Source organism: Poromitra crassiceps, assembly GCF_964638095.1.
Source record: "Poromitra crassiceps genome assembly, chromosome: 10".
NCBI classification, from domain to species: Eukaryota; Metazoa; Chordata; class Actinopteri; order Beryciformes; family Melamphaidae; genus Poromitra; species Poromitra crassiceps.
This window is the reverse complement of record NC_139631.1, coordinates 34,336,451-34,353,009: the sequence shown is the minus strand read 5'-3', so window position 1 is coordinate 34,353,009 and position 16,559 is coordinate 34,336,451. Positions and strand designations below refer to the sequence as shown.

Genomic DNA, 16,559 nt, shown 5'->3' with positions numbered 1-16,559 from the left:
CTCTCATTTTCTCGCTTATGCATTCAGACAGACACCATAGACACTGAAAAGACCTGTATTAATATATAGACGAGGCCCTGTGCCTAATGTGGAGGAATGTAGTTCTCACATCCGACAATGTACATTTTCTAGATTCCGGCTCGCTCTCTCTCTCTCTCTCTCTCTCTCTCTCTCTCTCTCTCTCTCTCTCTCTCTCTCTCTCTCTCTCTCTCGCTCTCTCTCTCTCTATGACGCAAACATCCCCGACCGCTCTTGCCTCCATCCTTCCCATCCCATCTTCTTCTCATCCTCTGAGGCCCCTCCCCTCCATCTCCCTCCTCCTCCTCCCTTCTGAGGCCCCTCCCCTCCATCTCCCTCCTCCTCCTCCCTTCTGAGGCCCCTCCCCTCCATCTCCCTCCTCCATCTCCCTCCTCCTCTCCCTATCTGAGGCCCCTCCCCTCCACCTCCCTCCTCCTCTCCCATCTGGGCCCAACTTGTGTCTGCCTGTTGGCAATTAACACCCAAACATTGAAACGGAGGCCAGGATATTTTTTGGAGTGTGTCACCGTAGACGTCACGACGTTTCTGGAGGAAGGTCCACAGAGTGAAGCGTTACTCACAACATTATAAATCACCAAGGCCTTCATAAGGGAGTCGTTAGCCACACACAGGTCCAAGGCATGCAGCAGATGATGTGTTTCATCAAATACAAACCGAGTCTCCCACAGGACCAACTCCGGGCCAGGCAGCTATCAGAAACATTTTGGACCTTTACACATCCACAGGTGGTTGAAGGAAAATAAAGTCATTCTTCTCTTCCTTGTCTTTCTCTTCTTCTCTGCATCTCCTCTTTGAAGGTGATAACCTCCTCGTGACCGCTGCACAGTTGGATGATTTCGGAAGAATTGCCACTCAGTGTGTAAAATGCATGTGACGATACATGATCGTAATCTGGTCACATCATTTTATTGGCCAGCCCTCCCCGACAAAAATGTTGTTACAGCCTAGTTGTCCATATTGATATATAAACTCCAACAGCTGTTAAGCTGCAGCACCTTCATGGACTGATCCTACAATGAATGGACCAACTAAAATGACGCCCCAACGCCCCACCCTCGCAGCTACACGTCAGTTCTAAGCTAATCATAGCATGCTGTGGCTACACTATTGTGCATAACTAATCATGTGTTCTCTCCTCCTTGTGTCTCCCCGCAGTGCCTGGCAACCTGGGCTGCTTCAAAGACAGCGGTGACCCCCCCACCCTGTCGGGCACCAGCGAGACCTCCAACAAACTCACCATCCAGAACTGCATCAGCTTCTGCAGGAAGCAGCGATACAAGGTCAGATGTGTGACAAAAATGATGAATCTCCTTTTTTATTTAGTACGTTTGAGACTCTTCTGTGAAGAAAGAGAAAGCAAAGGCACTTCGATTTTATCCCAGATTCTAGCTGGCAGTTCTGTGGGGAGGCGGGGGGGGGGGGGTAATAGCGGGGACAAATCCTGAACTGTAGACTGTAGTGTCTTATATAACACATGGCACTCATACTGCCGAGGTCATAGGTTTTATTCCCGCAGCCAGAAATGTGTCCACTTGTGGTATTGCAAGGCACTGTGGATGAAACGCTCCCAGCAAATTGCCTGTGTTATGTAAAGAATGTCTAAAATGGACAAGAGCCGACCATTGTAATAGGCAAGCTGTTCCTTAAATCATCTGCCTTTATGGACAATTTCCCGACGACCATCACAATGATGCACCAACCCAACCCAACCCAACCCAACCCCCCTCCCTCCCCCTCCCTCCCTCCCCCTCCCCCCATCCCAGCCATCAAACTTCCTCTTTCAATCCGGCAGTTGACAAATCATGACGACAATCGTGGCTGACAGCTGGAAATGAGCAGTTATTAGCCCAGTGGGCACCTCCTCCTCAATGCGCTTCGCTCATCTCAGGGTCTGGCACGCCATTGTCCCCGGCTATAAACAGTGCCAGGTGTTTGGTTTCTGTCTCAGCAGATCCCGTTTTGCTCTGTCTGCGGAGACGAGCTCTGACAGCCCCCCCCCCCCCCCCCCCCCCCCCTCCTCCTCCTCTCTCAGCGTGGCAGATGTTACAGGATGTGTCGGCGGCACAACATTGGCATCGCCTGCCTGCCTCCTGCTTGGATCTCGTCACTGCCCCCTAATGCACATTTGATGCGTCGCTGCTCAGAAGTACCGCGGTCCCACGTGAGGCTTTGACAAAGAGCATGCTTGATGAGTTCGATGGCGATTCATCGCTTGTTTTCTCCACCGGAAGTGTTGTTGGCGTCGTCGGTGTTCCCGGAGATTTCCTCATCAGATAGAATAATGCAGTGGGGAGTAGCTTCATAGATGCAAGAGCGGAGAGTAGAGCCTCCACAAATTCCTATTCCATGAGCGAAGGCACAGAGTGGGATATGATGCAGTACCTCCAGTCGCGTGAATTCGTTTCGCGGCAGAAAATTGCACAATGGCGTCCTTTTGAGCGAGGGACAATGGGCGCTTTTGACGCCGACCGGCCAAGCGGTGGCGAGGTCAAGATGTGTGATGGTTTTGACGTTTTACACATTCCTCCTCCAACACTTTCAGGAACAGTTTACTAAACAGTTTTGATTTGAAGATAGATAGGCACTATTTCTGTGTGAGGTTTCTCTCTACACTCTGCATGCAGCTTTGAAAGGCACATGTTAGTTAGGCCTGTAATCAGCTGTGACTTTGAGAGGTTGTGGTTTATCCAGACTCAGATTATAGCATTTTAGAATCGTGAGAGACAGAGCAATTAGGGCACTTTAATTCGGGAGAGAAAAGCAATTGCATGTGGAGCGGACTATTACCGGGTCGACACGGTAATATTTCATCTAAAGCTGATATTAGAGATAAGAACCCTAGTAATAAATGTATTTTTGTTATGTAAGTATGTGAGTACAAAGTTATGTTATGCAATTATGTCAGATTTCCAGGAATAAATACCCATTTTGAAGGTATTTTTTTTAAACGAGTACTTTTAAATGTGTTTTCACACAAAGTGTCTTCTCTTCAGAAACTTCTGAATGTTGTCTGAATGTCTCACCCTGGTATTTTCCTTGCCGGCGCCCATGATGACAAATGGATTTGTGATGAATGGCATGATGAGGGGAAGTGCGACCCAAAGTTTGTTTTGAATAGCTGATGCAATGATTTGCATAACGCCTCTTGTGCCTTGCAGCTTGCTGGTATGGAGTCGGGTTATGCCTGTTTCTGTGGCAACGAGCTGGACCTGCGCGACCACGGCGAGGCGCCCAGCATGGAGTGTAACCACGTGTGCTTCGGCGACCACACCCAGCCCTGCGGCGGAGACGGTTGGGTCATCATCTTCGACAGTGAGTATTAAAGCTTGCGTTTGCAGCGCTAACTTCTCACGCAATAGTCGGTTTTAGTGTGATTTAATATGGATTTGGGGGGGGTACAAAACGATCAAGAGAGACGATCTTTAATTTGAATGATTTCCAAAATAATTGATGGTGATGTACATTTACAAATACATAGAATCTAGGATCCCTTGTGCCGTTTGGGTTAGCGGCACCTGTGTAAAAACCTAGGGTGTGTGAGAATGGGTCTGATTTAGGTTCTGATTTACCTCCATAAGGCTCAATGGTAGATTTCGGTGTCCCTCGCCACCCTCCCCTCAAAACCTGACTACAACACTGGCCCAATGTTGTGCATCAACACTTAGGCATATAACTAGTTCACAATATGCTTTTCCAACTTGCTGTTGGTATTAACCCATTGATACCTGATCCAGCATTTGTGTGTATATCCCTCATTTGTGTGTGTGTCCCTTTAAGACCGCGAACCGTGTTAACGCGGTTCGCGGTCTTAAAGGGATACACACACAAATGCTGCATCAGGTATCAATGGGTTAAAAGCTGCACTAGGCAAGGTCTCACTTTTGCAGCCCTAATTGGCAGAGTGGCAGCAGCAGGTAAAGACTTTTTTTGACGTTTGAAGGACTTCATTACCCAGAAATCATTTAACGTCCCGTCAGTAAACTGGGCACTCATTGGACGTAAATTAGTGCCTGGCCCTGGACCAAGCACTGGCTTGCTGATGTTTCAGAGAAGGTTTTGAGTTTTGCAATTAAAGGAGACCTTCACCGATAACAATGCTGATTGATTTTGCCCGTCGTTCATGCACAAAATGAAATGACTGGTCCACAGCTGAAATCAAATGAACTCTCAGTAACCGTCTAACTAAATGAATGCCTGCTAAACTGTTTGCAGTTTTCGGATATGTGTGAGATCATGTGCAAAACAAATCAGCCTTGCTTTTTTTTGGTGAGGGTCTCCTTTAAGTTTCAGATAGCCACCTCCTCTGCACCAAGAGGATTCCCCACCAGTGATGATAGCTTACACCTGGGCAAATAGGGCGACTCTCTCTTTTTCCTCCATTTCCACTCGTGCTGCTTTTGGTGCCTGCTCTGTTGAGGTTCCAGCGCTGTGGACCCGGTACCATACGGTGACGTGAAAACACTGCATACGACTGATTGGTCAGGCAGAATCGTGTTTACTGTATCTACTGTCAATGCTGGATACCAGTTTAGCGGGGCTTACCTTCTCTTCTGTTATTTCCATCAGTCTTTTGTGTTGCTGCCTTCAGCTCTGGTTGTGTGTAACGTCGGCTCCGCTAGGCCGGAGGCGGGGGTTTCGCGAAGCCGTGGTCTTGCCTGGTGAGTTGCCGCCGGGGCAGAGGCTTCCCTTCTCCCCGTCGCGCAACTCCCGTCCCCCGCGCAGTGCATGCATGTGCGTTTGAGTAACAACAAAGTGATATCCATTCCCCTGGCCGATTGTCACATTTGCCCATGTACACTGTAGGTCATTTACAGGCACCAGTATTTCATAACCAGTTTAAAAGTTCCATGTATGGATTTAATTTTAACGTTATACGTTATAGCCTACTTCGGCTATGGGCGGAGGACAGATATGCGGTCGCTATGACGACCAGGTGTGGGCGGAGGCGAGTAAACTTGCTATGGAAACAGAGTCTATATCAAGTAGAGACGAGTAAGACCAGGTCGAGTAGAGCTGTACTGTGCTGTTATATGTGGTGGAAATGAGCCATTAGTGGGGCTGGGGTGCTGAAATGGTCCGCTCAACAGCTTAGGAGCCAAACTGTACCAACAAGCATAACAGTCACAGTAGGTGTGATAGTATGTGCCTCTGACCATTGACTCCTCTTTCCTGTGCTCTTTCCTTCAGCCCGAGTGGGATCCTGTGGGGGGAACTACACATCTCCATCAGGAGTGATCTACTCCCCTGACTTCCCAGATAAGTACGGCTCTGGCCGTGTTTGCTACTGGACCGTCCATGTGCCTGGATCCTCTGCCATCCTCTTCAACTTCACCTTCTTTGACATCTCCGACCAGACAGACATGGTGGAGCTACTGGACGGCTACACCAACCAAGTGGTGGCGCGCTTCGATGGGCGCAGCCCGCCGCGGGAGCTGGTCAACGTCACAGGCGACTTTGTCATACTCTACTTCTACTCAGACCGCACCAACCAGGCCCAGGGATTCGCCATGCTTTACCAAGGTAAGATTTCACTGGCTTTTCGGGTGCTCCTCTGGTTCTGTAAGCAGGTCAGAATGGAATGAGAAAGACGGGGTTTCACAAAAGCATCAGTGATGCATTGAAGGAAAGATTTTCCAACACGATTTTCGTGAACGTTCTCAAGGCCTCTCTCACTGATGTTTGGATTTAGTTCAAAATAAACAGCTTATTTAGGTCCACCATACAAAGATGCATTACATCCATAAAAAAAACAAGTCAAGTTGCGATTATAATCATTGTGTTTCCTGTTGGTTTGAGTTCGGTCAAAAGTGCGGAGTGAAAATATTTCACATGCCCCATGCACATCACAAGTACCTCTCCCGACGAAGAAACAGTCCGCCTAAAGACAATGCTAAGCTAATCAAGCTAATCATATGTTAACACGTTCACTGCCAATGACGTGTTTTTACGTCAAACAAAATCCAACCGTTCACTGCCAATGACGTGTTTTTACGTCAAAAAAATCGTTTTCTTTCGGTTTCTGACGGTGGGACGTTGATCTAACCCTTTTACGTCTCCTATACCAGAATTGGAGGTATTGAATGTGTATAATCTATTTTACCGACCCACTGAGTGGCGACATGTCTCTCCACAGTAGAAAGAGGCGACCCAAAACTGGAGGGAAAAGCGCGAGGAAGCCGTTCTCATACTGTAAAATTGATGGCGAAAACGCTTTCACTTTCGCGCTGATGCACAGCGGTGGCAACGGTGGGGGGTTCCAAGAATAGATTGGATGCACACTTTGAAACACGCAGCATAAATATGACCAGAATCGCAAAAGCTTCATCAAAGCTCTCAACCAAAACTCCAAGAAACGAGCGAGTCCACCCAGACTTCCTCAAAGAGCGGCCGCGCAGACAGGCACAGCAGCAGCAGCAACTTCGTTGTGACACGCCCGCTGCAGAGCCAGGGAGGCAGGAGGAGAACACACACGGAGGGAGGAGTTGGAAGCAGAGGGGGGTTTCCTGCTGTTATGGAGGAAATTACTGTTCAAAACTATTGTTTAGATGTCTGACGTCTTACTGATGCCAAAAATGAATGGTTAAAGTGACTGTTCTATCGAATTTCACAAAAAGCCGTTTATCTCAGAATAATTTTTCTGACGCTGAAACCATGCTGTATTCAACTGCTAATGCTTACATAACTACTAACTCTACAAACTAACTCTTTTAGACAGAGAAAGCACACATTCTATTAGTTCTTTTGAGATATTGTGTGTTCACAAAATCTTAGCAGAAAAGAATCCTCGGGTCTTGAAAGATGAGCCAGAATCCTCAAAAAAACCCTCTGGCAGAACCTACCTACAGTAAAAAAAAAAACGGCTGGCAGTGAATGTGTTAAGACAAGGAGTGGATTTTACGACCGATTATTCCGATTGATTATTAAACTACAGTTGTGATGGAAACAATAGTGTATGTGTACGAGGCCCGAGATGTGGCAATGTTGAAATCCTTGGTGTGTTATTGCCCGAATGACAGTTAGACAGGTACTGGAAACCACAAGCTGTTAAATTTCCCCAGCAACGGCTGATTGGGAAACGGGAGGTAAGGCTGAGCTAAATATGGTCACTGTTAATTCTGATAGGGTCGTGATGATCTGGTGATTATGACAATCAGGAGGAGTAAGACAGTTGGAAACTAAGAAGGGCATCAGAACTTGTACGAGGAGCAGTCCACCATGTGGGACAGGGACACTCGCATATTGCCTGAACTAGAATGCCCCCAAACGCAGCCAGAGCGCTATTTGCATGATCAGGCGTGCTGATGTTCCTGGCTCCAAGATGCAGTTTTGCATAGCAACCTGGTTCCCACACCGCTGTTAAATTGAGCAGACTAATGGCTGTTACCTGTGGCGAGACAGATATCACAGCACTGGCAGGCCCTTTTCTCTTTTCATTTGCTAGCCAATGTCTCACAGCCCCGGGTTACACTGCATATTTAAATGTTTTGTTTTTCTAGGAACTCACGCGCACGTCAAGCTGCGGCGGAGGCCACGCAGGGCCGTTTTTCCTCTTGCAAATTTGTTCCTTGCTGAATTGCGCAGCTTCAAATTTTGTATGCCTACCTACTGATATAATTGCCCTCCAGAGTTATTGCCATACGCTTATAGGAAATTTGATCTCCTCAAAATTTGTTATTTTATCTCAAGAGATTAAAATTGATGTCCGGGTAGTGTAGCGGTAGATTCACTGCCTACCAACAACATGAGGGTCGCAGGTTCGCGCCCACATGTTACCTCCGGCTTGGTCGGGCGTCCATACAGGCACGATTGGCTGTGTCTGCGCGTGGGCACCCGGATTGACGTTATCAGTCCTGGTTGCTGCACTAGCCTCTGGTCGGAAGGGAACGGATGGGAATAGCGTGATCCTCCCACGTGCTACGTCCTGTCGGTGAAGCTCCCCGCTGTCGGGTGAAAAGAAGCAGCCGGCAACTGCGCATGTGTCGGAGGAAGGATGGTGCTAGTCTACGGCTCTCACCAGATTGGCAGAGTGTGGAGCAGCGACCGGGGCAGCAGGGGGAAATTGGCCAGGTACAATTGGGGAGAAAATGGGGGGAGAAATCAGAAAAAAAGAGACTAAAATTGATCAAGATTAAATAATGGTAAAATAAACAACAAAGAAAAGCTCTCCTCTCTGTTGTCTTCCCATATGTTATGTCCCTTCTTCAATTGTCATAATGCACTGAACGTGCACTGTTGTTGACATTCAAGCTCAACACCACCAGCTACACTAGAATGCAATCTACCCACCGCTGCTCCCTCTCTACCTCCATCTGTCATTTGATGTGAGTTGTTCTTGCCCGGTGGGGTTGGGACACTAAAAACAATATGAGAAGGTCCAGTGACCTCTTTCCACGGGCAGACAGCATGTTCTCCACACCACTCATTCCTGGCGCCGCACGTGGCATCATGTTGCCAAGGAATGGGAATTCGGGAGTCAACAATCTCAGACATGTTATGAGAAAAGGTCACCTGCTAAAGGAACTGGCTTTTTCTCCAGTTTTGACACTGAGAAATATGAAGACATAATATGGAACAGTAGTGGAATGAGAGAGAGAGAGAGAGAGAGAGAGAGAGAGAGAAGATCCCATCCCATCAGAACCAGATCCATTGAATATCTCCTTGGTGATATGAGCTGAGTGGTAATTTCAGGATAAACGCTCTCAGATGACGTTGGAAGAACGTTTCGGGAATTGGAGGGCGGCATTTTGTTTGCAAATGGGGAACATGTGGGAAGTTCTGGGAACATCACAGTCGGGTCGAGTTCTTACATGAAAAAAGTCCCACGCTGCTCAAACATCCAGCCGCCATTCATGGAAGAGCGGAACGGGCCTGGGACAAAAAAAGCATTCGGAAAAGCTTGTGAGCGTTTGATTTAAACTACTTGGGGCACAAGATGGGTGGGGTTTCTCCCGTCAGGACAACTCAGAGTCTATACGCTCTCTGGGACATGTTGTTTTCCAACTCGGCCCATCTGGTCCTCCAAGCAGGCTGAAACAAACAGTCAGAATTTATTACAAGCAGCATTTGAACCGTGTCTTGAGTGGATGAAAAGCTCTCAACACCCACATGTTTACAACATGCTTGAATGTTTTTGCAAAGTAGATCCAACCACTAGACCCTGTCTGCTTTTGTATGTCCTGTACTTGATTGTTGTTACTCTAGTTTGTTTTGTATAAGTCTGTGTTGTTTATGTCTGTCTTATTTCTGCTGTTATGTTTGCGCGCACGCACGCACACACACGCACACACACACACGCACACACACACACACACACACACACACACACACACACACACACACACACTGGTTTTCAATGTTGGATCCTGCTACTCCTTCAGCAGCGGCCTAATTTCCTAATGGGATATTATATACTCTATGATGACCTCTGTCAGTGACCAGTAGGAATTGCAACAACATTGATAGAACAGCCCACCTGTCACCTGTCACCTCTCCTGCCACCTGAGCTAGGACTCATAATTGACACAAACAATGAAGTCACAGTCAATAGATGGGGGGATAGGTAGTGTTTTGTAATGCCGGTGGGTGGGTTTGTGTTCCAAAATGGTCCGGAAAGTGAGTTTTCAGCACCTAATGAAGTCATCGTTGGTGATCATCACTGATCAACAACACTAATTACAACACCCCAGATGTATTATGGGCATTTTGTGCTGCGGGGCATTAACAACTTATTTCCTGTTGAATGTTTCATCTAATCAATTCTAAAGTAATCGAAGGTTTTGCACTTTGTGATTGTGGGAGGAGAAACAACCAGTCGTCTAAATGATGCTTGTTTGTGTTTGTCCAGCGCTGAGTGGACCAGACTCCAGGACCACAGATGCAGAAGAGGAGACGGACGATGGAGAGGAGATCTCCAGCACGGCGGGACCTCCGCTGGCCGGCGGCGGCGGCGTCACCGAGCGATCCAACAGCACCGCCAACGGACGCTCCTCCCAGATCCTCTACGTGATCACGTCCAGCCCCGGGAAACCGGAGCACAACATGCCAGGTCAGTGGGCTGGACGCAGCGAGACCACCGGCCACAGCGCTAGTATGTTCCCCCACCCATGCTACACCTACTGTACCTCTCTTTACCATGGGGCCTTTTCTGGGAGGTTTCGGGGGCCAGAGCTTTGTTTTTTTAGCATGACCCGGTTTCTCCAAACGTACTAACATCATCTTCGCTCACTGGGTCACAAGATGCTTTTGGGAACCCCCGGTCCAGCAGGGCAATTCACCATGATATCGTATGACACTCTTGTCATTTCTGTCACTAACCCATACTGTGCCTCCCTGCTTACATGCTGATCACAATCTTTTCTACCTCTTTGCAACACTATTCCTCTCTCACTTTGAGGAGTCTGTCTCAAAGCACTATATGTTGTTGTCCTAGTCGACAATAACAGATGTGCACTGATAACTTTCTAGATATTTCGCTAACAGGTGTGCCAGCAGTGCTTCGTATCATTCTATTCTTGTTCATCCATTCAGTCTGTTTCAATGACTTTCATCGGCATGATGCAGTAGCTGACGTGACGTGCTGCTGACGTTGTGTTGCTCTCTCTGTAGTGTGGACCATCTACGCCCTGGCTGCTCTCCTCACTCTGACCGTCATAGCCATGGTGGCCAAGCTGCTGCTGCATATTACAGTCAAGTAAGTGTGGGGGCGAGGTGGAGGTGTGCATGACCAACCAACGGTCAAGTGTCCAAACGCTCATCTCCAGCATCATGGCACGTTCCCGTCATATCAGAGCACGCAGGAGGACGTCTCGTTGGCAGAAATTGGAAGCATTCGTGTGTTTTAATGCCCGAAATCCAAATTCTCCTCAACGTTGAAAAGTGTCAAAACACATTGGCTCTAATCCAGGATCATAAAGGCTTTTTAGATTCAAAGCTTTAAGCCTCTTCCCTCCATATTGGATTTAGAGTGTCTTGGGTAGTGTGGATACAGCTCAGGAGTGTACTTTCTTCTCATTCAAAGTGTTAGTATCTTAGTTGTTTTCCCTAAACAACAATACTCATAATTTTATGAATTTAAAGGTCAACTAAAAACACACTGCAGCAGCTATTACTTGCTTTTTGTAAGTAAGTAGCCCTGACTGTGTTGATGTGTGTAATACATAATACATAATACATTTTTCCCCAAACAGTTTGGAAACACTTGATACAGTGTGGACTGTGGACACACTTTCTCGATTTCTCGAAGTGGGAGAAATCAGACCCCACAAAACAAATCCCATATGTCCTACCTGCAATTAATTACCTGTAGGAGGAGATTTTCAGGCAGCTTGTATTTATGGTATCCGATAAGACGTGAACATGGCATTAGCATCACACAAGGACATTCAGGAGGCACCCCTATTAGCTACAACAAGACCCCTACAACAAGACCCCCGTTAGCTACAACAAGACCCCTGTTAGCTACAACAAGACCCCTGTTAGCTACAGGACCCCTGTTAGCTATAACAAGACCCCTACAACAAGACCCCCGTTAGCTCCAACAAGACCCCTGTTATCTACAACAAGACCCCTGTTAGCTACAAGACCCCTGTCAGCTACAACAAGGCCCCTACAACAAAACCCCTGTTAGCTACAAGACCCTTGTTAGCTACAACAAGACCCCTACAACAAGACCCCCGTTAGCTACAACAAGACCCCTGTTAGCTACAACAAGACCCCCATTAGCTACAACAAGACCCCTGTTAGCTACAACAAGACCCCTGTTAGCTACAGGACCCCTGTTAGCTACAACAAGACCCCTACAACAAGACCCCTGTTAGCTACAACAAGACCCCTACAACAAGACCCCCGTTAGCTACAACAATACCCCTGTTAGCTACAAGACCCCTGTCAGCTACAACAAGACCCATGTTAGCTACAAGACCTTTGTTAGCTACAACAAGACCCCTACAACAAGACCCCTGTTAGCTACAACAAGACCCCTGTTAGCTACAACAAGACCCCTGTTAGCTACAACAAGACCCCTGTTAGCTACAGGACCCCTGTTAGCTACAACAAGACCCCTGTTAGCTACAAGACCCCTGTCAGCTACAACAATACCCCCATTAGCTACAACAAGACCCCTGTTAGTTACAACAAGAACCCTGTTAGCTACAGGACTCCTGTTAGCTACAACAAGACCCCCGTTAGCTACAACAAGACCCCCGTTAGCTACAGGACCCCTGTTAGCTACAACAAGACCCCTACAACAAGACCCCCGTTAGCTAAAACAAGACCCCCGTTAGCTACAACAAGACCCCTGTTAGCTACAAGACCCCTGTCAGCTACAACAAGACCCCTGTTAGCTACAACAAGACCCCTGTTAGCTACAACAAGACCCCTGTTAGCTACAACAAGACCCCTGTTAGCTACAAGACCCCTGTTAGCTACAACAAGACCCCTGTTAGCTACAACAAGACCCCCGTTAGCTACAACAAGACCCCTGTTAGCTACAAGACCCCTGTCAGCTACAACAAGACCCCTGTTAGCTACAACAAGACCCCTGTTAGCTACAAGACCCCTGTCAGCTACAACAAGACCCCTGTTAGCTACAACAAGACCCCTGTCAGCTACAACAAGACCCCTGTTAGCTACAACAAGACCCCTGTTAGCTAAAACAAGACCCCCGTTAGCTACAACAAGACCCCTGTTAGCTACAAGACCCCTGTCAGCTACAACAAGACCCCTGTTAGCTACAACAAGACCCCTGTCAGCTACAACAAGACCCCTGTTAGCTACAACAAGACCCCTGTTAGCTACAGGACCCCTGTTAGCTACAACAAGACCCCTGTTAGCTACAAGACCCCTGTTAGCTACAACAAGACCCCTGTTAGCTACAACAAGACCCCCGTTAGCTACAACAAGACCCCTGTTAGCTACAAGACCCCTGTCAGCTACAACAAGACCCCTGTTAGCTACAACAAGACCCCTGTTAGCTACAAGACCCCTGTCAGCTACAACAAGACCCCTGTTAGCTACAACAAGACCCCTGTTAGCTACAACAAGACCCCTGTTAGCTACAACAAGACCCCTGTTAGCTACAAGACCCCTGTCAGCTACAACAAGACCCCCGTTAGCTACAACAAGACCCCCGTTAGCTACAACAAGACCCCCGTTAGCTACAACAAGACCCCCGTTAGCTACAACAAGACTCCTGTTAGCTACAACAAGACCCCTGTTAGCTACAACAAGACACCCGTTAGCTACAACAAGACCCCTGTTAGCTACAACAAGACCCCTGTTAGCTAAAACAAGACCCCCGTTAGCTACAACAAGACCCCTGTTAGCTACAAGACCCCTGTCAGCTACAACAAGACCCCTGTTAGCTACAACAAGAACCCTGTTAGCTACAGGACTCCTGTTAGCTACAACAAGACCCCCGTTAGCTACAACAAGACCCCCGTTAGCTACAACAAGACCCCTGTTAGCTACAAGACCCTTGTTAGCTACCACAAGACCCCTGTTAGCTACAACAAGACCCCCGTTAGCTACAACAAGACCCCCGTTAGCTACAACAAGACCCCTGTTAGCTACAACAAGACCCCCGTTAGCTACAACAAGACCCCTGTTAGCTACAAGACCCCTGTCAGCTACAACAAGACCCCTGTTAGCTACAACAATACAAGACCCCTGTCAGCTACAACAAGACCCCTGTTAGCTACAACAAGACCCCTGTTAGCTACAACAAGACCCCTGTTAGCTACAACAAGACCCCTGTTAGCTAAAACAAGACCCCCGTTAGCTACAACAAGACCCCTGTTAGCTACAAGACCCCTGTCAGCTACAACAAGACCCCTGTTAGCTACAAGACCCCTGTTAGCTACAACAAGAACCCTGTTAGCTACAACAAGACCCCTGTTAGCTACAACAAGACCCCCGTTAGCTACAACAAGACCCCCGTTAGCTACAACAAGACCCCTGTTAGCTACAAGACCCCTGTCAGCTACAACAAGACCCCTGTTAGCTACAACAAGACCCCTGTTAGCTACAAGACCCCTGTCAGCTACAACAAGACCCCTGTTAGCTACAACAAGACGCCTGTTAGCTACAACAAGACCCCTGTTAGCTACAACAAGACCCCTGTTAGCTACAACAAGACCCCCGTTAGCTACAACAAGACCCCTGTTAGCTACAAGACCCCTGTCAGCTACAACAAGACCCCTGTTAGCTACAAGACCACTGTTAGCTACAACAAGAACCCTGTTAGCTACAGGACTCCTGTTAGCTACAACAAGACCCCCGTTAGCTACAACAAGACCCCCGTTAGCTACAACAAGACTCCTGTTAGCTACAACAAGACCCCCGTTAGCTACAACAAGACCCCCGTTAGCTACAACAAGACCCCTGTTAGCTACAAGACCCTTGTTAGCTACCACAAGACCCCTGTTAGCTACAACAAGACCCCCGTTAGCTACAACAAGACCCCTGTTAGCTACAACAATTCTAAATTACCTTCTCTCTTTCTCCCATCGCCATTTTTCTTCATCCCTCCCCCCCCTCCTCATCATCACTCTTCCTCTGCCTCCCAGGTCTCCTCCCAACATCCCGACGGTCAGCGGTTCGGACAGCTGCAGCCAGAGCACGGCCTCGGAGCCCTGGATCATCCTGTATCGGCCCTCCACCATCTCCCTCTTCAAGAAGAAGCTAAAGAACCACCACGGCGACCTCAGCCCCCTGGTGGGCAACTAGGGCTACTGCGCCCTGTCGCTAACCACCACCACTACCGCCACCCACCACTACTCTGTACCGGGGCCATCAGACGCCAGGGCCCTCAGACAATGAACCTCTGTGAGGCGCTAAGCTAACAAGCCAATGACTGCCTGAGTGGCTGACTTGAGTGACTGCTACTAAATGGCCCGTGGGCCCGAAAGGCTGCGTCTTCCTGTCCTACTCAGCACCAAAGAAGAGGGGCTGTCGGAGTGTGCGGTGTGGGAGAGGAGAGGAGAGGAGAGGAGAGGAGAGGAGAGGAGAGGAGAGGAGAGGAGAGGAGAGGAGAGGAGAGAGGAGGAAGATCTACAGGGCTGAGAAAGATGCGAGGACACTTTTAACGTGCGGAAGGTTTCTCCACTTCTCTTAGGTTCCATCTCCATCATCCATGGACGTCCCTAATAGTCAATGGGCAAAAGCATGTACCTCCAATAGCCCTTCCAGACTACAGGCTCACCGGGGGGAAAGCGTGTCCTGGCCAGGCGCAAAAATGGCCGACTTCACTGTCGCTTACCGTTTCAGTGAACAGGGAGCCATGCCTCTTCCAGGTGCTTCGGAGTCACAGTCACGACCAAATCTTCATCAGTATCAAGGAGAGGATGAAGAAGATGAATGGAGTCTTTGATACATATTCACACACACACACACACACACACGCACTGTAACACTTAACATTTTTATATATAACTCTTATAACTGCCTCATACAGACAATCAACACAGCCAAAACCAGAACCCTCCCATCCAAAGAGTTGTGTATTTCTTCATCGACGCGGACTAACTCCCGGTTCCCTAATGCAGAGTGCTACTGTTTCTCCTGATGCGTTTTACACCACAACTAACTATGTGAAGAGAGAGGAACAGGGCATGAAAAAGTCCTTCAAAAAGGTAGATATCACAGTCAGCACTTTGGGAATGAATCACTAGCTGTAACTGGAAAGATCAGAGAGAAAGAGAGCATGCTGCTCACCCACTCGTCCACTCCATGTGGATTTGGGTGGAGAGAAGAAATAGCATCGCTCACCGTGGGGGTTGGATGGTGTAGTTTGTACAGAACTGCCATTTAGCAAGACTTGGGAAGATCTGAGTTTTTTTTTTTTTATGCTCAGCTGTGGGTGGGAGACTTTCTGGTTTGATGGTGTTCAAGTGCCTTAAGGAGCTCCTCTTCCCTCGTCTCAGATTCATCGCATCCTCTTCTTTCTCCAAGCAGAAATCAGAACAATGTGCACCTCTGTAAAACAGCGGTGTCAGCAGGTGAAGAGTTTCCTTACAAAATGAGATAATCCACCACTTGAAAAAAGGTTGACACATCGTCTTGTTAAAATCATCAAAAACATGAAAGCAGTGATTCTCAACCTTTTTTCATATCAAGGACTTCTAATTTAATTCACATTAGAGCCAGTGGATGAGATGTTGTCTCTCAGACCCAAATTTGAGATATGATTTTGTCCAGAAGAACGACCCATATTGTAGGTAGAGAAATCCAATCATGAGAAATGATCATAAATAGTCCTTCTTATGCATTCTCCAATTGTCTTAATCTCTTATCAATTACGTCATCCTGAAGTTGAACAATTCATCAATTTGCTGGGGGACCCCCTAGAACCCCCTCAAGGTTCCCCTGGTGGTCCCCCGGACCCTACTTTGAGAACCACAGCATTCAATCCAAAATAAATGATGGATAGTAGATAACTGAAGAAGTCCTTACTCAACTAAATAACACTTTTACTGACTGGATCTTTTATATTTTAGAGATATTGAATGATGGACTTCAGATAA

At 47.8% G+C, this 16,559-nt stretch overlaps 1 protein-coding gene across 1 annotated transcript in view; it reads left to right on the top strand.

The window, feature by feature from the left end:
- kremen1 (kringle containing transmembrane protein 1) overlaps positions 1–14,948 on the top strand; it is a 92,194-nt gene extending 77,246 nt beyond the window's left edge. Inside the window, exons 4-9 of the mRNA XM_083643852.1 lie at positions 1,195–1,319; positions 3,198–3,351; positions 5,227–5,559; positions 9,884–10,084; positions 10,645–10,729; positions 14,604–14,948. Of these exons, the coding sequence (XP_083499978.1) occupies positions 1,195–1,319; positions 3,198–3,351; positions 5,227–5,559; positions 9,884–10,084; positions 10,645–10,729; positions 14,604–14,763 (1,058 nt within the window). The 3' untranslated portion in view covers positions 14,764–14,948. The remainder of the gene's footprint in view (positions 1–1,194; positions 1,320–3,197; positions 3,352–5,226; positions 5,560–9,883; positions 10,085–10,644; positions 10,730–14,603) is intronic.
- Positions 14,949–16,559: the final 1,611 nt, after the last annotated feature.